The sequence below is a fragment of the Mustelus asterias genome, chromosome 23 (assembly GCF_964213995.1).
Source record: "Mustelus asterias chromosome 23, sMusAst1.hap1.1, whole genome shotgun sequence".
Lineage (NCBI taxonomy): Eukaryota > Metazoa > Chordata > Chondrichthyes > Carcharhiniformes > Triakidae > Mustelus > Mustelus asterias.
The window spans coordinates 13,700,573-13,722,359 of NC_135823.1; the positions used below are offsets into that span (position 1 = coordinate 13,700,573).

The 21,787-nt window shown below is 45.2% G+C and overlaps 1 protein-coding gene across 2 annotated transcripts in view; it reads left to right on the forward strand.

Moving 5' to 3' along the window:
• Positions 1-6,410: 6,410 nt before the first annotated feature.
• The window catches only part of katnip (katanin interacting protein), a 137,396-nt gene continuing 122,019 nt past the window's right edge, over positions 6,411-21,787 (forward strand). For both annotated transcript variants that reach the window (XR_013500642.1, XM_078240013.1), the window contains exons 1-2: positions 6,411-6,484; positions 20,599-20,666. Coding sequence is in view for 1 of the 2 variants with exons in the window: in XM_078240013.1 (XP_078096139.1) it covers positions 6,451-6,484; positions 20,599-20,666 (102 nt within the window). In the remaining variant the exon portion in view is untranslated. The remainder of the gene's footprint in view (positions 6,485-20,598; positions 20,667-21,787) is intronic.

The following is a 21,787-nucleotide window of genomic DNA, read 5'->3' on the forward strand; positions in this document are numbered from 1 at the left end:
CATCCACGGCCCTTCTTTCGTCAATCGTTTTTGTCACCTCCTCAAAAACTCAACCAAATTTCTGAGGCATGACCTCCCTCGTACAAAACCATGCTGTCTATCGCTAATTGAGATTATTCAGTTCTAAATGCGCATATATCCTATCTCTAAGAATCTTCTCCAACAATTTCCCTACCACGGACGTCAAGCTCACCGGCCTATAATTACCCGGGTTATCCTTGCTACCCTTCTTAAATCACGGGACCACATTTGCTATCCTCCAATCCTCTGGGACCTCACCTGTGTCCAGTGATGAGACAAAGATTTCTATTAGAGGCCCAGCAATTTCATCTCTCGCCTCCCTAAGGATGCCATCTGGCCCTGGGATTTGTCTGTCTTAATGTTTCCTAAAAAACCTAACACTTCCTCCCATGTAATTGAGATTTTTTCTAACGGGTCAACACATCTCTCTGAGACACTACCAGTCAACATGTCCCTCTCCTTTGTGAATACTGATGCAAAGTATTCGTTTAGGATCTCACCTACTTCCTTTGGTTCTCAGCATAATTCCCCTCCTTTGTCCCTGAGAGGTCCGATTTTTTTCCCTAACAACCCTCTTGTTCCTAACGTATGTATAAAATGCCTTAGGATTCTCCTTAATCCTGTCTGCCAAGGACATTTTGTGACCCCTTTTTGCCCTTCTAAGTCCCTGTTTGAGTTCTTTTCTACTTTCTCTGTATTCCTCCAGTGCTCCATCTGTTTTTAGCTGCCTGGACCTCATGTATGCCTCTTTTTTCTTTTTGATTAGACCCACAATTTCACTGGTTATCCACGGCTCCCAAATCCTACCTTTCCTATCCTTCCTCTTTACAGGCACATGCCTGTCCTGCAGTCCTATCAACTGCTCCTTAAAAGACTCCCACATGCCCGATGTGGATTTACCCTCGAACAGCCTCTCCCAATTATCAGCCATCAGATCCTGCCCAATCCGGCTGTAGTTGGGGGGGGTTGGGTTGGGTTGGGGATTGGGGGTTGGGTTGGGGTGTGGGGGTTGGGGATGGGGGGGTTGGGGATGGGGGGGGTTGGGGATGGGGGGGGTTGGGGATGGGGGGGGTTGGGGGTGGGGGGGGTTGGGGGTGGGGGGGATGGGGGTGGGGGGGGATGGGGGTGGGGGGGGATGGGGGTGGGGGGGGATGGGGGTGGGGGGGGATGGGGGTGGGGGGGGATGGGGGTGGGGGGGATGGGGGTGGGGGGGATGGGGGTGGGGGGGTTGGGGGTGGTTGGGGTGGGGGGGTTGGGGGTTGGGGGGATGGGGGTGGGGGGGGTTGGGGGGATGGGGGTGGGGGGGTTGGGGGGATGGGGGTGGGGGGGTTGGGGGGATGGGGGTGGGGGGGTTGGGGATGGGGGTGGGGGGGTTTGGGGGTGGGGGGGTTGGGGATGGGGGGTTGGGGGTGGGATGGGGGGGTTGGGGGTGGGATGGGGGGGGTTGGGGGGGAGTGAGGGGGCTGGGAATGGGGGCAGGGGGTGTTGGGGATGGGGGGTGGGGGTGAGGGGGTGGGTTGAGGGTGGGGGCTGGGGTGAGCGGGTGGGATTGGGGGTGAGGGGGGTGGGTTGAGCGGGGTTGAGGGAGGGATGAGTGGGGTGGGGTAGTGAGGGGGTGGTGGGGGTGAGGAGGGTGGGGGGGTGGGGGTGAGGGGGGGTGGGGTGAGGGGGGTAGGGGTGAGAAGGTTGGGGGTGAGGGGGGTTGGGAGGTTGGGGAGGTTGGGGGTGGGGGTGAGGGGGGTGGGAGGTTGGGGGAGGGGGGTGAGGGGGTGGGTTGAGGGTGGGAGCTGGGGTGAGGGGGGTTGAGGGGGCTGGGGGTGGGTTGAGGGTGGGGGGTGAGGGGGTGGGTTGAGGGGGGTTGAGGGGTGCTTTTCGGGGGTGGGTTGAGGGTGGGGGGTGAGGGGGTGGGTTGAGGGTGGGGGGTTGGGGGTGAGGGGCGGTGGGGGTCGGGGTGAGGGGGGAGGGTGGGGGTGGGGGGTGAGGGGCGGTGGGGGTCGGGGTGAAGGGGGAGGGTGGGGGAGGCATGGGGTTTTTTTGGTGGCGTCTGGCGCTGTGCTGTTGCCCTGAGCAGCGGAAGTGAGCAGCGATTGGCGGGCTGCCAGCGGAAATACAATGTGATTGGCTGTTGCTGCCTTAACCGACAGCAAGCGGGAGTGAGGAGAGATGGAGGGTGAGTGAGAAATAAATAATATACACCCAGAGAGAGAGAGCCGGGACCGGGACCGGGAGAGAGAGCCGGGACCGGGACAGAGAGCCGGGACCGGGACCGGGAGAGAGAGCCGGGAGAGGGAGCCGGGGACCGGGAGAGAGAGCCGGGACCGGGAGAGAGAGCCGGGACCGGGAGAGAGAGAGAGAGCCGGGACCGGGAGAGAGAGCCGGGACCGGGACCGGGAGAGAGAGCCGGGAGAGGGAGCCGGGACCGGGAGAGAGAGCCGGGACCGGGAGAGAGAGAGAGAGCCGGGACCGGGAGAGAGAGCCGGGACCGGGAGACAGAGCCCAGAGACAGTCACTCACATCGCGGGACAGAGCCGCGGGAGCGAGGGGAGGATGGAGGGTGAGAGAGATGCACACAGATCCCGGGGGGAGGGGGGATTGGACATCGCGGCTGCCCCCCCGCTCCTCCCCCCGGGGCTCAGCCCCTAACACCCCCCAATGGCATCGAGCCCCAATTCCCCCTCCCCCCCCCGGGCCGCCCCTGCCCGCGGGCCCGGCCTCTGTGTTTCGCTGCCGCCGCCGCCGTTGCCATGCCCACAGTGCGTGTGAGTCAGTCTGTGAGAGTGACAGAGATTGTCTACTCCAAAACCCTCAATCTCACTAAACTAACCCTGACCACCCCCAAATCACCCCAACATCCTCTAATCTCAGTAACTGTGTCCCTGAACACCCCCAAATCACCCCAACATCCTCTAATCTCAGTAACTGTGTCCCTGACAACCCCCAAATCACCCCAACATCCTCTAATCTCAGTAACTGTGTCCCTGAGCACCCCCACATCACCCCAACATCCTCTAATCTCACTAACTGTGTCCCTGAACACCCCCAAATCACCCCAACATCCTCTAATCTCAGCAACTGTGTCCCTGACAATCCCCAAATCACCCCAACATCCTCTAATCTCAGTAACTGTGTCCCTGACAATCCCCAAATCACCCCAACATCCTCTAATCTCAGTAACTGTGTCCCTGACAAACCCCACTCTGTGTTCATCAGGCTGAAGGTCTGATCTTTCCGCTCTCTATCTCACTCTCAGGGGTTCTTTCAGCTGATTCCAGTTTGATGTGTGCCACGGGAAGGTGAGGGCAGGAATGGAGTGAGATGGAGGATGAATGTGTGGCTGAGGGACTGGTGCAGGGGGCAGGGATTCAGGTTCCTGGACCATTGGGACCTCTTTAGGGGCAGGGGTGATCTGTATACAAAAAACGGGTGGAACTTGAATCACACGGGGACCAATATCCTGGCCGGTAGGTTGGCTAAGGCTACTGGGGAGAATTTAAACTAGATAGGTTGGGGGGAGGGGAGCTAGAAGAGTTGACTAGGATCAAGGAACTAATTGATGGGGGGGGAGGATGCAGGGGTAAGGGGAATTACAAAATTAATGGTAGAGGAGAGGGTGCAAGTGAATGAAGGCGGTAATTTAGATAAGGGAGTAGAGGGAGACGGTGTTCGCGACTCATCAAAGCGGGTTCAGATAAAAGCTGGAATAAGGACACTTTGCCTGAATGCACGAAGCATTCGGAACAAGGTGAATGAGTTGATGGTGCAAATCAGCACAAGTGGGTACGATCTAGTGGCCATTACAGAAACGTGGCTGAAAGGTGACCAGGACTGGGAGATGAATATCCAGGGGTATCAGGCGTTTAGGAAGAATAGACAGGAAGGAAAAGGTGGTGGGGTCGCGCTATTAATAAGAGATAATATCAGGGTAGTACTGAGGGATGACATAGGCTCTGAGGAACAAAACGTGGAATCGTTATGGGTAGAGATGAGGAATAGTAGAGGGAGAAAGACACTAGTAGGTGTGGTATATAGGCCCCCGAATAATAATGTTGAGGTAGGGAGGGCTATAAACAAGCAGATAAGGGATGCGTGTAAAAACGGAACGGCAATAATCATGGGGGACTTCAACATGCACATTGACTGGCAGACTCAAGTCGGTAAGGGTGGAATGGAGGAAGAGTTCTTAGAATGCTGTCGGGATAGTTTCCTTGAACAGCATGTTACGGAACCGACGAGGGAACGAGCTATTTTGGATCTGGTATTGTGTAACGAGGTAGGTAGAATTAAGGATCTTATTGTGAAGGACCCTCTTGGGTCTAGTGACCACAATATGGTCGAATTTCTGATTCAGATGGAAGAGGAGAAAGTTTGGTCTCAAACCAGTGTCCTCTGTTTGAACAGAGGGAAATATGATAGGATGAGGGATGAATTGGCTAAGGTAGACTGGGAGAGCAGGCTGGCAGGTAGGATAGCTGAGGAACAGTGGAGGATTTTTAAGGAGATCCTTTTCAGTTCTCAGCAAAAATATATTCCAGCAAAAAACAAGGATTGTAAGAAAAGGGAGAACCAGCCGTGGATAACGAAGGAAATAAAGGAGAGTATTAAAATAAAAACAGCTGCGTACAGAGTGGCCAAAAATAGTGGAGAAAGAAGTGATTGGGAAAAATTTAAGAAACAACAAAGAGAGACTAAGAAAGCGATAAAGAAAGGAAGGATAGACTATGAAGCTCGGCTAGCAATTAATATAAAAAATGATAGTAAAAGTTTTTATAAATATATAAAAAGGAATAGAGTGGCTAGAGTGAATGTTGGACCCTTGGAGGACGAGAGGGGGGAGTTAATAGTGGGAAATGAGGATATGGCTGAGTCTTTAAATAAGTTTTTTGTGTCGGTCTTCACGGTGGAGGACACAAATAGTTTGCCAAATATTAACGATAGAGGGTTGGCAGCAGGAGAAATACTTAATACGATTAATGTTACCAGAGAGGCAGTGCTGGGTAGACTAATGGGACTGAAGGTGGACAAGTCCCCGGGTCTGGATGGAATGCATCCCAGGGTATTGAAAGAAATGTCAGAGGTAATAGTGGATGCGTTAGTGATTATTTATCAAAACTCGTTGCATTCTGGGGTAGTGCCGGTTGATTGGAAAACGGCTAATGTTACGCCGCTGTTTAAAAAAGGAAGGAGACAAAAGGCGGGTAACTATAGGCCGGTCAGCTTAACGTCTGTAGTAGGGAAAATGCTGGAATCCATTATTATGGAGGAGATAGCAGGGCATCTGGATAGAAATGGTTCGATCAATCAGACGCAGCATGGATTCATGAGGGGAAAGTCGTGCTTGACGAACATGTTGGATTTTTATGAAGATGTGACTAGGGCGGTTGATGGAGGAGAACCGGTGGATGCGGTGTTTTTGGATTTCCAAAAGGCGTTTGATAAGGTGCCCCATAAAAGGCTGCTGAAGAAGATTAGGGCACACGGAGTTGGGGGTAGTGTGTTAAAGTGGATTGGGGACTGGCTATCCGACAGGAAGCAAAGAGTCGGAATAAATGGGTGTTTTTCCGGTTGGAGGAAGGTAACTAGTGGCGTGCCGCAGGGATCGGTACTCGGGCCGCAACTGTTTACCATTTATATAGATGATCTGGAGGAGGGGACGGAGTGTCGGGTAACGAAGTTTGCAGACGACACAAAGATAAGTGGAAAAGTGAATCGTGTGGAGGACGGAGAAGATCTGCAGAGAGATTTGGACAGGCTGAGTGAGTGGGCGAGGATATGGCAAATGGAGTATAACGTTGATAAATGCGAGGTTATACACTTTGGAGGAAATAATAACAAATGGGATTACTATCTCAATGGAAACAAATTAAAACATGCTACCGTGCAAAGGGACCTGGGGGTCCTTGTGCATGAGACGCAAAAGCCCAGTCTGCAGGTACAACAGGTGATCAAGAAGGCAAATGGGATGTTGGCCTATATTGCGAGGGGGATAGAATATAAAAGCAGGGATGTCTTGATGCACCTGTACAGGGCATTGGTGAGGCCGCAGCTGGAATACTGTGTGCAGTATTGGTCCCCTTATATGAGGAAGGATATATTGGCATTGGAGGGAGTGCAGAGAAGGTTCACCAGTTGATACCGGAGATGAGGGGTTTGGATTATGAGGAGAGGCTGAGGAGATTGGGTTTGTACTCGTTGGAGTTTAGAAGGATGAGGGGGGATCTTATGGAGACTTATAAGATAATGCGGGGGCTGGATAGGGTGGAGGCGGAGAGATTCTTTCCACTTAGTAAGGAAGTTAAAACTAGAGGACACAGCCTCAAAATAAAGGGGGGTCGGTTTAAGACAGAGTTGAGGAGGAACTTCTTCTCCCAGAGGGTGGTGAATCTCTGGAATTCTCTGCCCACTGAGGTGGTGGAGGCTACCTCGCTGAATATGTTTAAAGCGCGGATGGATGGATTCCTGAGCGGTAAGGGAATTAAGGGTTATGGGGATCAGGCGGGTAAGTGGTACTGATCCACGTCAGATCAGCCATGATCTTATTGAATGGCGGGGCAGGCTCGAGGGGCTAGATGGCCTACTCCTGCTCCCATTTCTTATGTTCTTATGTTCTTATTGTACTTGGGTAACTAACTCTTGGTATCCTGAAGGAAATGACTGCTCTTTAAAAATGGGCAGCAGACTTGCATTTATATCGCACCTATTATGTTGTAAAATATTCCAAGCTCCTTTGCAGAAGCATTATTAAACAAAATGTTACACAGGATCACCTTAGGAGACACTGGGACAGTGGACCCGCAGAAGATTTAAAGAAAGAGGTTTAGTGTGGGATTCCAGAGTTTTGGGACAAGCCAACTGACAACATGACTGTCAGGAGTGAAGTGATGAAAATCCGAGGTAGAGGAGCATAGCTTTTGACTGAAGGAATGTTACAGAGAGTAAAAGGGGTAAAGAGATGGAGGGAATTGAAAATAACGGGTGAGAATTTTAAAATTGAGATCTTGCCAGGAACTAATACAAGTCAACAAGTTCCGGGATGTTGGGTGATTGACCATGAGTAGATGTGAGTTAGGACACACCAGAAGTGTTTTGGATAACTTCAAATTTATGAAGGGTGCAAGGCAGACTGGAACAGACAGCCTGTTCACAATGAGCTGAGGTTAATTCATGTCTAAGGGTGCAGCAGCCTCACAGGCAGGACTTACACTGCTATATGATATTAAAGATAAAAATCACAAAGTTGTTTAGAGGTAATGCTAGGTCAAGGCCCTGGAAGTGTATAGCACAAATTGAGACCTATTGTGCCTGTTGGCTCTTTTCAAGACTCATCCAGAATTCATGCCAATGCCTCCTCCTTTCTTAATAGTCTCATCTGCTGCTTCAGATATTTAGCCGTTTTGTCTTAAAAGGTGCAATGATCCCTAAACTGCTCCCATTAGTATATAATTTCATGCTCCAACTAATGTCAGTGTGATCACTCTATTAGTGATCATTTTAAGTTGATAACCCCTTATCACTGACTCTCCAACTGGAGGAAATCATATTTCCATGTTCAGTCCATTGAAACTTAATCATTTTTATAATCTCAATTAACTCTCTTCCTTTTTTGTCTTCTCCGCTTTAGTGGAAATAATTCCTCCATCTAGTCCCTTAGAACTATGAATTCTCATTCCTAATATCGTTCTGGTGAATCTTTGGCTTTAATACTCCTTTCCATGATTAAGTATTGAAAAATCCATGATGTTCCTGATCAATGTTTTGTATAAATTCATCATTACTTCTTTACTAGTGAATGCTATACCCATTCCTATAAAATCCAATATGGTATGTATTTGTCAAGTAATATCTTAACTCTTCGACCAGATCACCCGTCAATTTTCTATAATTCAGGGAATAGAAACCAAGTTATGGCAACCTATCTTTGTAATTTCATACTTTAGTCCTTGGTATCATTCTGGTAAATCTGCTCCATCCCCAAAGCCAATATACCCTTACTGTGGTGCTCCAGACTGAACACAATATTCCCAAGTACTGCAAGATCTGTACAACTGAAGCATAAATTTCATCCCCATGGTATTCAGATTTGAGAAAAAGGCTAATATTCATCACTTTGATATAAAAACAGAAAGTGCTAGAAAAACTCAGCAGGTCTGTGAAGGGAAAAATAAGGGTTAAACGTGGCTCTTTAGAACTGAAGGGAAACAAAAATGTGATGGGTTTTATACTGTTGAAGGGAGGGATGGGTGCAGGATAATTGTGATAAGAGTTCCCCATGTTCTCGCTTTCTGTCCTACCAACCTTGACATTCAAAGGATCATCCTCCACCATCTCCAGCATGATTCCATTCCCAAACACATTTTCCCATCCCTCCCCTTTCAGCATTCCAAAGAAACCCTTCCCTCTGCGACAACCACTCCTTGGTCACCCCCAACACCTTGTTTTCATCGCACAGTACTTTCCTTTGGAATCGCAGGAAGTGAAACATCCATCTTTCTCCCTCCTCCCTCTTGGCTGTCCAAGGTCCCAAACCCTCCATCCAGGTGAAGCAGTGAGTTTACTTGAATTACTTCAAATTTAGTCCACTGTGTTCGTTGCTCATGATGTTGACTCATCTGCATTGGGATAGATTGGGCGACTGCTTCGTGGAATGTCTTTGCACAATTCACAAATATGACCTCAACCTTCCATTCACTTGCCATTTTAATTTACCGTCTTGATCACATGTTCATCATTTCTGCCCTGAGCCTGTTGCAGTGTTCCAGGGAAGCTCAACACAAGCTTAAGGGATAGCACCTCCTTTTCTGATTCGGCACTTTACAATTTTCTGCAGTTCAAATAATTCAGACCATAAATTTGTCCTCCATTTTGTTTTTTTTGTTTTTTGCCCAGTGTCAGTCTGCATCATGTTTTCATGTTTTTGCTTTCAGAGATGTTCGTTATTCTGCCATTAACATGTACTTCTGACGAATGCTTTGTTTCTTTGTCCACATCATCTTTCTTACTTAATTTCTCCCGCCTTCTACTAGACCTTCATTTTTGGTCTACCTGCCTCATATTCCATTCACCCCCCCCCATCCTTTTTGCAGCATAAAACTCATCATACTTCTACCTCCTTTCAAATTCAAAGAACAGTCAGAGTTGAGTTGAAAGGTTAATTGTGTTTCTCTTTTCATAGATGCTGCGAGACCTATTGAAATTTTCCAGTATTTATCTACAGTATTTTTCTTTTATTTTAGCCGCCTTAATATTTGATTTGATTTATTGTCACACGTATTAGTATACAGTGAAAAGTATTGTTTCTTGCGCGCTATACAGACAAAGCATACCGTTCATAGTGAAGGAAACGGGAGAGTGCAGAATGTAGTGTTACAGTCATAGATAGGGTAGTGAAAGATCAACTTAGTGCGAGGTAGGTCCATTCAAAAGTCTGATGGCAGCAGGGAAGAAGTTGTTCTTGAATCGGTTGGTACGTAACCTCAAACTTTTGTATCTTTTTCCCGACGGAAGAAGGTGAAAGAGAGTATGTCCGGGCTTTGTGGGGTTTTTAATTACACTGGCTGCTTTTTCAAGGCAGCGAGTAGTGTAGACAGAGTCAATGGATGGGAGGCTGGTTTGCATGATGGATTGGGCTACATTCACGACCTTTTGTAGTTTCTTGTGGTCTTGGTGAAAGCAGGAGCCATACCAAGCTCGATTTGGAGTGTCCCCCAGAACAACCAGAAAGAATGCTTTCTATGGTGCATCTGTAAAAGTTGGTGAGAGTCGTAGCTGGCATGCCAAATTTCCTATTATTAATTAATAGGTTTTATTAGGTATTGGTATTATTAATAGATTTATACAGTGATTTGTCTTCTTAGATTCCCAAAGTTTTTCATTCTTCTGCATTTCTAATTTCTCTGCCGTTGTGAAGTATGCTGATTTATCTTCCTTGGGTCCAAAGCCAATATTCTAACACTTGCCCACATTGAACTGTCATATGCCCTTTGCAACTTCCCATACTGTTATTGACATCAGCAACCATGGATGTGCAATTCTCTATTCTTTCAATCAAGTCAGTGGACTTTAAATATGGTGAAACGTTGAGGGTCCAGAACACTTCCCTGGAGAACACCACAGGGAACCCTAAAACCCCTTATACCAACTCTGCCTTCTGCCTTCCAGCCAACTGTCAAAAGCCTATCACCAAATCTGTGCATATTTGTGCCAATGATTTTTTGTGTGGAATCTTATCAAATCCAAATGGGTAACATCCATAGAATGTCAACTTATTACTGAGCTTCTCAAAAACAAAATCCAATGAGATTAGTAAGACTTGACGTACTCTTATCAAAACTGTCTTAGCTTTCTCTGATCAGCTCATTTTTTTTCAAGTTCTCAGTTGTTCCCTCCCTAATGACAGATTCTCCCAGCTTTTCACCCACAGGCCAGTAGTTACCTAGTTTTCTCTCTCCCACCCTTCTTAACTAATGGAGTCGCACCAGCAAAATTCCAATCTAATGACATAACTGCTGAAACATATTGTACCTTAAAGAATTTTGGGAATGCTTCTGCTTTGAGTGCAATTGGAAAATTGTGTCCGAATTGTAATTACGTTGATTAGGTTAGGCTTCAAGTTTCTGCTAAAATTAGTCTATTTGTTCCATGTCATAACATCTTGTATGAACCTGTGCTGCGTACTTGAGCTTCATTTCTTTCTCCTTTTCATTTAAAAAGTATTCCTTGATGTGTGTAAGGGTGTTAATCTGGTTCAGTTTTACTAATGTAGTGGAAAATGAGTTTATCCTCGAGTATTCGGTCTTCTGTGTGAGTAACCTCATTAAAAATCACTGGAAATAATGCAAACTGTACTGCGGCAGTTAATGGTTTTGTGTCTATGCAAGTTAGTTTAGTAATTTATTTTGAATTGGAGAAAGCTTTTACAAACAGATGTTAGTATTGGTGTGCCTAAGAAAATGACAGCAGGTTACAGAGCTTTTCCAAATCTCTCAGTTTTGATTTGAGGGTGAGTCCGATTTCGGGTGAATTGAATCTTGAACCAAAATAAAATGGAAAATACAAGTATAAATGATTTTGGGTAGGATTCACTTGAGTTTGAAATTCTTCAAATGTTTCAGTGGATACCGCCCAGAGTGCACTGATGTTACCAGTGCAAACAAACAGAATCTCAACCCCTTGGAGAATGAAAATCCAGCTTTCTGGCAATGTTTTTATTAATGCACAATGAATGGTTGGGGCGATGGAGGTTACTTTTATTTGTGACAGAAAATAATAGGCAAGCGAAATTAGACTTGATAAGTGACATTTCCTGAGAGTTACAAGTCCTCTTAAGTGTTCAAAATAACTTCCACGTTGCCAACGGGAAGTGTGCTGGATGCTGTATTTGTAAAGGGCATGTCCACCTAATGTCTACGGAGTAATATGCAGAGCAGGTTAATGATGGCGACAGTGTGCAGCACTGCCATTTTGGAACTCCAACTTGGCCACAGCCGAGAGAAACCGTTTTGGTTTACTCCACATCTGCAGTAGTGAGTAGTTCTGGGCATAACGGGAGGCATGGTGGCACAGTAGTTAGCACTGCTGCCTCACAGCGCCAGGGACCCAGGTTCAATTCCGGCCTCGGGTCATTGTCTGTGTGGAGTTTGCACATTCTCCCTGTGACTGTGTGGGTTTCCTCTGGGTTTCCCCCCACAGTCCAAAGATGTGCAGGTTAGGTTGATTGGCCATGCTAAATTGACCCTAGTGTCAGGGGATTAGCAGGGTAAATATGTGGGATTACGGGAATAGGGCCAGGGTGGAATTGTTTTGGTGCAGGCTTGATAGGCCAAATGGCCTCTTTCTGCACTGTAGGGATTTTATGATTCTATAACACCCTAGGGAGGAGGATATATTGGAGGAAGTACAGTATTTTACCAGAATGATTCTTGGACTCTGAGGGTTAAATTATGAGAGGAGATTACACGAACAGATATTATACCCGGGAATTTAAAAGGGTTGAGTGGTGATTTGGAAAAACAAAATCAAAATATTAAGGAGAGCTGATGGGGAGGATCAAAATGTATTCTGAATGATAGGGACTGGACTATGGGACATCATCTAAAAATTAATGCCAGGTTTTCAGGAATTTTGTTTTCATTCATTTGTGGGACATGGGTATCGCTGGCTGGCCAGTATTTATTGCCCATCACTACTTAGCTGCCCTTATTCAGAGGGCAGTTGAGAATCAACCACATTGCTGTGGCTCTGGAGTCACAGGCAGGCCACACCAGGTAAGGATGGGAGATTTCCTTCTCCAAAGGATATTAGTGAACCAGATGGGTTTTTTCCGACAATCGATAATGGTTTCATGGTCATCAGTAGATTCCTAACCCCCACCCCCCCCCCCCCCCCCCCCCCCCGATGCTCCTTTGATCTCAAGGGCAGTCACTGTTGCCTCACCTCTGGAATTCAGCTCTTTTGTCCATGTTTCAACCAAGGCTGTTATGAGGTCAGACCTTGTGGAACCCAAATGAATCATCGGTTATTGTTGTGTAAGTGTTGCGTGATGGCATTATGGATGAAACCTTCCCTCACTTTGCTGATGATTGAGAGTAGACTGAGACAGCAATTTGCTGGATTGAATTTGACCTTCTGAGCAGAACATAGCTGGACAATTTTCTATATGTTGTAGCTGTATTGGAATAGCTTGCCTAGGGGCTCATCCAGAAGCACATGTCCTCACCATGATGTAGGGGCCTTGTTGTTCTGTTCTGGATGCCTTTGTTGCATCCAGTCTGCTAGACTGTTTGATGTCATGAAGAGTGAATCTAATTGACCGAACACTGTTTTTTGTGATGGTGGGGATCTCCGGAGAAGTCTGATTTGTATAATCCACTCTATTTCTGACTGAAGATTATTTGTGACCTTGTCTTTTGCACCCATGTTTATTCTTTTGATGTTCTTGAATGCTGTTTTATGTTTTGAACATTTCACAGAATCATAGAATCCTTACAGTGCAGAAGAGGCCATTCGGCCCATCAAGTCTGCACTGACCACAATCCCATCCAGACCCTATTCCCGTAACCCCACATATTTACCATGCTAATCCCCAGATACTAAGGTCAATTTAGCACGGCCAATCAATCTAACCTGCACGTCTTTGGACTGTGGGAGGAAACCGGAGCACCCAGAGAAAACCCATGCAGACATGGGGAGAACGTGCATCTCCACACAGACAGTGACCCGAGGCCAGAATTGAACCCTGATCCCTGGTGCTGTGAGGCAGCAGTGCTGTCTAAGACTCCATAGTGTGCCTCTTTTTATTTATGTTTTGCTGTTTCAATACCACTTTGTAGTATGTTCCTCTGTTTTACCACCTTATGTGTAGTACTATACAACCACTTGAATTAAATTTAATCTGCTAATATTTTACCCCCAGACATACTTTGCTCAAACATTTTATTTTCTGCTTCAATTCAGCTACTAAATTTTGTTTGGTATAATTTACTAATGTAACTCGTTCATTAATTTCCTGATTCAGGGTTATTGATGTAAATTAGATTTACTGTATGTCCCTACTGTCTTTGATGTAACTAATAGTGTTTTGTGTAGAATGTCGTCAGATGTATTGTGGAAATCTCGGTTACCAATTGGCTGGGTTTTTCACAGTCCATTTGGATTGTAACTTTCCCAAAGTAGTTAAGGATTTTCTGCTTCTGAAGTTGTGCTGTTTACAGATGATAAAGTATTCTGATATTTGATTCCATTATTTTAGACAGCATTGAAGTGATCCCAATGGATACATTGTTTAAACTATGTTTATTTTGTTACTTTTTTGAATACAGACCAGATTAATCTGTTTTCAGTGTATAAGGCCTGCTATCCAATGACTCATTCATAATGCTTATAATAAGGGGAAGGTGTGGTGGAGAGGTAATGTTACTGGCCTAGTAATTCAGCAACCGAGGGTGTTGCTTTAGTGACATTGGTTCAGATGTCACCATGGCAGCTGGTGGAATTTAAATTCACTTAAATCTGGAATATAAAGCTATCATGGTGACCATAAAACTATCATTGATTGATATAAAATTCCCATCTGGCTTGGCAATGTCGTTTAGGGAAGGAAATCAGCCATCATTACCCAATCTAACTCCAGACCCACAGCAATGTAGCTGACTTTTAATTGTCCTCTGAAAGTCACTCAGTTTGAGGACAATTGGGGGTGAACACCACATGCTAGCTTGCCAGTGACATCCACATCCAATGAAGGAAAAAGAACTGTTTGTGACAGTTAGAAAAATACAAGCTTGCTTGTCCATTGCGGACAGAGTCAGGAGAATTTATAATGGGGAATACAGAAATGGCAGAGAAGTCTTTGTCACTGAGGAAGATGCAAAAAATCTACCAGAATTAGAGATTTGAAGGACCAGGGAGAATGGAAGGTAATTAATATTAATAAAGCGGCTGTATCAGAGAAATTGATGCGACCTGAAGGTTGTAAATCCTCGGGACCTGATATTCTACATCACAGAGTGTTGAAGGAGGTAACCATGGAGATAGTGAATGCATTGCTGATCATCTCCCAAAATTCTGTAGATTCTGAAATGGTTCCTGCTGATAGGAAGGTGGCAAATGTCACCCCACTACTTAAGGAGGGAGGAGCCTTAAATCAGTCGCAGGGAAAAAGCTAGAATGTATTCTAAAGGATGTAATAAATGGACACTTGGATAAGAACAATTTGATTGGGATAGTTGACATGGATTTATGAATGGGAAATAATGTTTGATGAATCTGTTCTAGTTCTTAATGTTTTTGTTGAGAATTTTCACGTTTATATTCAGAGTGGTATGCAACAAATTCCCAGGATTCGTCCCAGTACAGAACGATCATCATTTCACATATCTACATGGAGAAGACCAGCAAAGATCAAGAGGAATAATTCAAAGAATCAGACATTACAATCCCCACCATTACGGTCAGCGCCTCCTTCTGTATGGATATTGAAAGAATAACAGAAAAAGAGTGTGGGAATCAGGACAAAGTCACAAAAACATAGAAATCATAGAAACCCTACAGCACAGTAAGAGGCCATTCGGCCCATCAAGTCTGCACCGACCGCAATCCCACCCAGGTCCCTCCCATATCCCTACATATTTGCCCACTAATCCCTCTAATCTACACATCTCAGGACACTAAGGGCAATTTTAGCATGGCCAATCAACCTAACCCGCACATCTTTGGACTGTGGGAGGAAACCGGAGCACCCGGAGGAAACCCACGCAGACACGAGGAGAATGTGCAAACTCCACACAGGCAGTGACCCAAGCCGGGAATCGAACCCAGGTCCCTGGAGCTGTAAAGCAGCAGTGCTAACCACTGTGCTACCGTGCCGCCCCATGGCACGATGGTGCACACCCTATCATGGAGCAGCATCACAGAAACCCGAAACTCAAAAGACCTATCAAGCGTGCACCACCACACACCTCCCACACACCTCCCCCACACTCTCATCAACCAGAAGTGCCAACAGCAAGGAAAAGAAGTCCAGTCCACTCCAGGATATTCAGTCTGTCTGCACCACATAGAATAAGCATAGGATTTCTTAGGTCCAGAATAACTGACAAAAACCAAAGAAAAACACAGCACCAATCATTCTAATGGGGGGGTTTCCCTCACTTAAAATGAGGGCTTATGTCCATACCAGCCTACCTGTCCATCCACAACTCTGCTGTGGCGTTACTCATCTTTTCTATAACTAAAGTGAGGGGTACTGCAAAAGAATGTAATGCTCTGCAAATGCAAGGGTTACAGTGTGCACCCAAAAAAAGCAACCAAACATATATCGCTCAGTCCCCAACATACACAGCCCATTGGGAACATTCCCCATTGAAAAAAAGAAAGAGTGCCCAGGACAGAGAACAAAGATCCCCTCTTCCATTGCCAGAGCAGACGAACCATCAGCAAGGACACAAGGGACAACATCACATAATCAGGAACAATATCACAAGGGAAAAAAGTCTAGAATCAACAATGAACTGCAGGACCACAGGCCATCCACAGAGCCAGAAGAGGCTGAAGCCACGACTGGATCACCGAAGAACATCCAGGGCTCAAGGTGCCCAACCCTCAAATCAAGATGGTGAAAGCATGGCAGCCAGCCCTGAAAATCAGCTGGGAATCTCACCCCAGCTCCTCTTCCCGGGGGACTAGCTCACAAGCAGTCCTCACCCAGCCATGTCCTCTTGATGTAAATAGAATGTTCGACATACCATGTGGCAGGATTTCCACGGTTTGAATGTGAACCTTCACTGAGGAAACCTCCCACTCGACTGAAAGTGGATAAAGTGGGTCATAGTTTGAGGATAAGGGGCAACGTTTTAGAACTGAGGTGAGGAGAAATTTCTTCACCCAGAGGTGGTGAATGTGTGGAATTCACTATCACAGAAAGTATTTGAGGTCAAAATGTTGTATGATTCCAAGAAGAAATTAGATATAGCTCTTGGGGCTAAAGGGATCAGGGGAAATGGGAGGGAAGGGGGATCAAGGCATTGAATTCAATGATCAGCCGTGATCAAAATGAATGGGAGCAGATTCAAAGGGCCGAATGGCCTACTCCTTCTAGTTTCTATGAAAGGATTATCATCTCTACACCCATTAGTTCTCCACAGGATAGCTCACAGTTTATCATGGTAAGCACTTATAACCTATGCTGGGGAGTAGAGTACGCCCAACATATTTTCATCCATTAAAGCAGTCTTCATCTTGGTTCCAAAAGCACCACCCAAGCATGGACCCACATCACCAGCAACATCGCGAATATATGCATCAGGATAAAAAAGGATTTAAAAATGAGTAGCCAGAGCTGACAAAAAAGCAGGCCATTCCTCGCTCACATCACGTGACCCCTGTGTTGGAGCATTTTTGAAGATTTTGTTAACAGAATTGATAAAGGGGAGTCGATGCAGGAATTTTCAGAAAGCTTTTTGATAAAGTCCCCATAGCAGATTGGTTCGCAAAATTAAAGCACTTGTGACAGAAGGTAATCCACTGGCATGGATTAAGGATTGGCTAACAGGCAGAAAACAGAGTAGGAATAAATGGTATTTCTTGCATTGGTAGTGGGGTATCGCAAGGATCAATTCTTGGGTCCCAGCTGTTCGCAATATATATCGATGATTTGGATGTAGAGACCAAATGTAAGAGAGAATATTTTCACCGCACCGATTCACCAGATTCTCTATCTCACTCCTGTACTCCGTCTTATCATTGTTTGCGATTTGACCCACTATAGTGGTGTCATCAGCAAACTTGAAAATTGAGTTGGAAGAGAATTTGGCCACACAGTATAAGGAGTATCTGATATGATTTATTATTGTCACATGTATTGGTATACAGTGAAAAGTATTGTTTCTTGCGCTATACAGACAAAGCATACCGTTCATAGAGACTGGACATTTGCCAGGAGTAAGCCTGGGGCCACATTGTTTCACTCTCGCCTGCGCGCTTCCCAAGCTTAATGCTCCTTTTTTTGCCTGGGAGACGGTGAGAGTAGTTTACAGTATTAAGGGTACAGGGGTGCCCAGTGAGGTTCTTGGCTTTGGTCGGTGTATGGGTGCAGAATTTGTTGCCATAGTCACGGTTCCTACGTCGGCTGTTGGTTCTGTCGCTGTCGGGCTGCGATTTGGCTTTGGAGGTTAGAGGAGGTCCGGACCACATTCCGGGTCAAAGGCCGGTATGGGTCATGGTCGTGGTTGAGCCAATGGCCGGGTCCACGTGTTAGTGTCCTCTGGGTTACTGCCAGGTTGGAGTCTTCCTTTGGATGGCGGAGGATCGCTAGAGCTGCAAGTAAATTTAGAAGAGTAGTGTTAGTAATTTTTAAGCAGTGGGAATTGATTTTTAGAAGTGGGGGGCAATTGGGGCGGGGGGGCAGGAATTTTGTAGGGATAAATGGGTTAAAATATAGGAAGTATGAGATTATCATCTTTAGAAGGAGGAAGAAGTTTGCAGAGTATTTCTTAAATGGTGAGAGAAAATGTAGATGTACAAAGGGACCTGTCAGTAAGCCACTGAGAGCTGACTTGCAGGTGCAGCAAGCTATTAGGAAGGTTTATGGCATCTCTGGAGGATTTGAGTGCAGGTGTAGTGAAGTCCTACTTCAGATGTATAGAACCTTGGTTAGACTGCACCTGGAGTACTGTGTGCAGTTTTAGTCCCCTTACCTTAGCAAGGATATTATTGCCATAGAGGGAATGCAACAAAGATGCACCAGACTTGTTCCGGGGATGTTGGTCTGCCTTACGAAGAGAGATTGGAGAAACTGTCCGTATTCTCTGGAGTTTTGAAGAATGAGAGGTGATCTGATTGAAACCTGCAATAGTGGTAGATGGGTTAGATGAAGTTAGGATGTTCCACCTGATTATGGAGCCTAGAACCAGTGGACACCATTTCAAAATAAGAGGAAGCTATTTCGGACTGAGATGAGAAATGTTTTTACTCAATAGTTTGTGAATCTTTGGAACTCTCTACCCAGGGGGCTGTGGAAGCTCAGTCATTTAATATGTTAAAAGCAGAGATTGACAGATTACTAAATACCAATGATGTAAAGAGATAAGGGGATAGTGTGGGGAAAAGGCAATGAAGTGGATGATCAGCCATTATTGTTTCGAATGATGGAGCAGTCCTGATAGGCTGAACGGCCTACTCCTGTTCCTATGTTCGTATGGTACATGAGCCCATTTGGAAGGAATCTTGGTAAAATAGATTTGCTGGAATATCAGCGATCCTAAGAGTACATCGATTATTTACCCTTGCCGCTTGACAGCTATTTTTCTCCTCCCGCAGCATTTCTGCTGCTTTCTTGGCTAACTTCAGTGACTCTTAAAAAGCTTCTCTTCCTGGACACACAAGGATCAAAACACCTTGGTATTAGCTGTCTTACTAATGTCCAGACATTGTTCAATATTCCTACTCATTTGATATTCCAAATACATTTCGAAACTACCACATTGGGTTGTAAAGCATCCTGAATTCTTGAAAGGTGCTCTGTAAATGGAAATCTTTGTTTTCCTTTAATTGTTTGGAATCTGCAAAACATGTATACATCTCACGTCCACAATACTGCTGGACTGCAGTTTTGGGCTAGAATCTACTCAGTGTATTTTAAGATTGTCCATGTCTGAATGCTGTTCTTGGAAAGAGGGGTGGGGGGAAGCAGTGAATGTTTTCTAGGTTGTTTTTGGCATAATTTTACTTTCCTTCCATGTGTCTTAGTATTTATCCCAATGAACTCACCTTGTATTTGCAAAGCAAATGTTTACTCTTCATTTCACTGCTGTTTTGGTTTAATTTCATCTTGCTGATTTGGGGTATATTTTTTGTCAATTCTCAGCATTATTCCACTTAAGATGTTTCATTGGTCCACCATTGAAGTGCTGTTCGTCTCATTTCAGAATAGTTGTCATAAACCTCCTCAAAAAATAAGATCCTTGGCCTATCTGCGATCATATCCATCTTCCCTTTTGCAAGTCTTTGAATGGTTTATCTTCTCCAAAATCCATGCCCATCCTTCCACAGATACAACCTGCAGATGCTGGAAATATGAAATGAAAACAGAAAATGCTGGAAGCTGTCCTTTTCTCTTTCAAACCACATCGTCCATCACTTGATCCCTTGCCGCCACTATTTAGTTTAAAGCCCTCTCTACTGTCCTAGTTATGTGACTCACCAGAGCACTGGTCCTGGCATGGTACAGCTCCCACTTTCCCCGGTGCTCCATGAATCAAAACCCATTTCTCCCACAGCAATCTTTGAACCATGCATTCAACTCCCTAATCTTTCTTGCGCAACAAGAATTTGCACATGCTTAGGTAACAATCCAGAATCCTTGGAGGTTCTGTGTTTTTAATTTGGCCTCCAGTTGTTCATGCTCCTTATCCTGGCCCTATCCAAGTCATTGATATCTAGGTGGACCACGACAACTGGATCCTCCCCTCTTCACTGCAAGTTCCTCGCCGGCCCTGAGCAGATGTCCCTGAATCTTGCCTGGTGCAGGCAACACAGCCATCTGAGCTCTCTCTCTTGGCTGCAGGGAGCCACGTCCACCCTGACTAAACTGACCCCTACTGCTGCAACATTCCTATTTACTACCCTCTCTAGAATGGCTGCCTGTACCATAATCAGTTTGTTCATCCATCCTGCAGACCACGCTGTCATCCAGCAAGCTGAAAACCTCAAACCTGACAGCTGCTCACTCCCTGAAGTCTCTCAACTTTTAATGGCACCATTTTATGGATGTTGAGGAAGGAGGAAAGACTTGCATCTGTTCACTTGTGCTGTTGCAAATCTCGGGATAAGACAGAGACCTAGAATTGGAAAAACATGGACTCTAGTATAGTGGAATACATCATGCTCTATGTTACTGTTTAATTTCCTCTACCTGTACCTTAGCTAATTATTTCCTGATCAGAATACTGAATAAAAGAGAAAATAAATTTATCTTGAAATCTGATTTTTGCTAGTAATGTGTATTTAATTAAATATAAAATCATTATTTTCTATCTACAGTCAAATATATCTTTAATAATGCAGATTACATTTTCTTCTCCAAAGGACATTGCTTAAGGGAGCACTCTGCCCAAGTGAAAGCAGAAAAGGACAACTTAAAGGAATGGGGTGAGGTAAGATTAAAATATTCCAGAGGAAGTTGTTTGTCATTAACTGAGAAGATTTGGTTGGTTTTGTCTGAATTTACTGTACTGATCTCTCAATCTCCTTACATCCGTCCCCTTCAGAATATTATTGTAACTTTAGCTTGCATTAAGATTGGGTCAAATAAATTGTTGTCTCAGCAGAAAGACAGCTCATCTAAATTAAAATCAAAGCTCGACGACGACTTGTATTTTCAGACTGAGTGACAATCTTTCCATACAACATTTGCTGCTGATTCGAATGCTAAAACTAGCACATTTGAAGACATTTAGTTTTCCTCAAAAGCTGAACTGGAAGTGTGAATGCTGGTATGTGTTCGTGGTCCACCTCTGATTGACTGTTATGTTTCCTGTTTCTCTGGTACGCGTGGTTTACTCTTGCGTTTCTTTCTGTCTCTTGCAGATGCTGTAATTACCCAAGCCATCATGTATAAGGGGGTACCAGTACATTCCAATCTTCTATAATAAAAAGAAAGTGCTGGTTGCACTCAGCAGGTCAGGCAGCACGTATGGAGAGAGATACTAAGCTAATGTTTCAGGTTAATGATCTTTCATTAGATCTGGTAGAAGTTAGAGATGTGACAGTTTATAAGCAAATACATAGGCGGGGAAGGGAGAGAAGAACAGAAGGAAAGGTCTGTGACAGGGTGGAGGACAGGAGATATTAATAAGAAAAAGTAGGGGGTGGTAATAGGACAATAAAATATGGATGTAGCAGAGATTTAAATTGCAATAGCGCCACAGGCATTATCTGAGACAATGTGTTGTCTGTGGTTATGATCTGAAATTGAACACCCATGTTAAGAATAATAGACTGTAAATTGCCTCAGTGAACGGGGTGCTGTTTCTCAAGCTTGTATTGAGCTTCATTGTAACAGTGTGGAATGCTGAGGACAGAGAAACCAGAATGTGATGAAGAATTCTAGTGGCTCGAACTTCAGAATCATGTTTGCAAACTGAACAGAGATAAGAAGCAAAGCAGTCACCCAGTCTGTGGTTGGTCCGGTCGTGTCAATGAGATTGTGAGCAGCAAATAGCTGTAAACCAAATTAAAATAAGTATGTAAATCGCTGTTATGCCTAGGCGTGGAC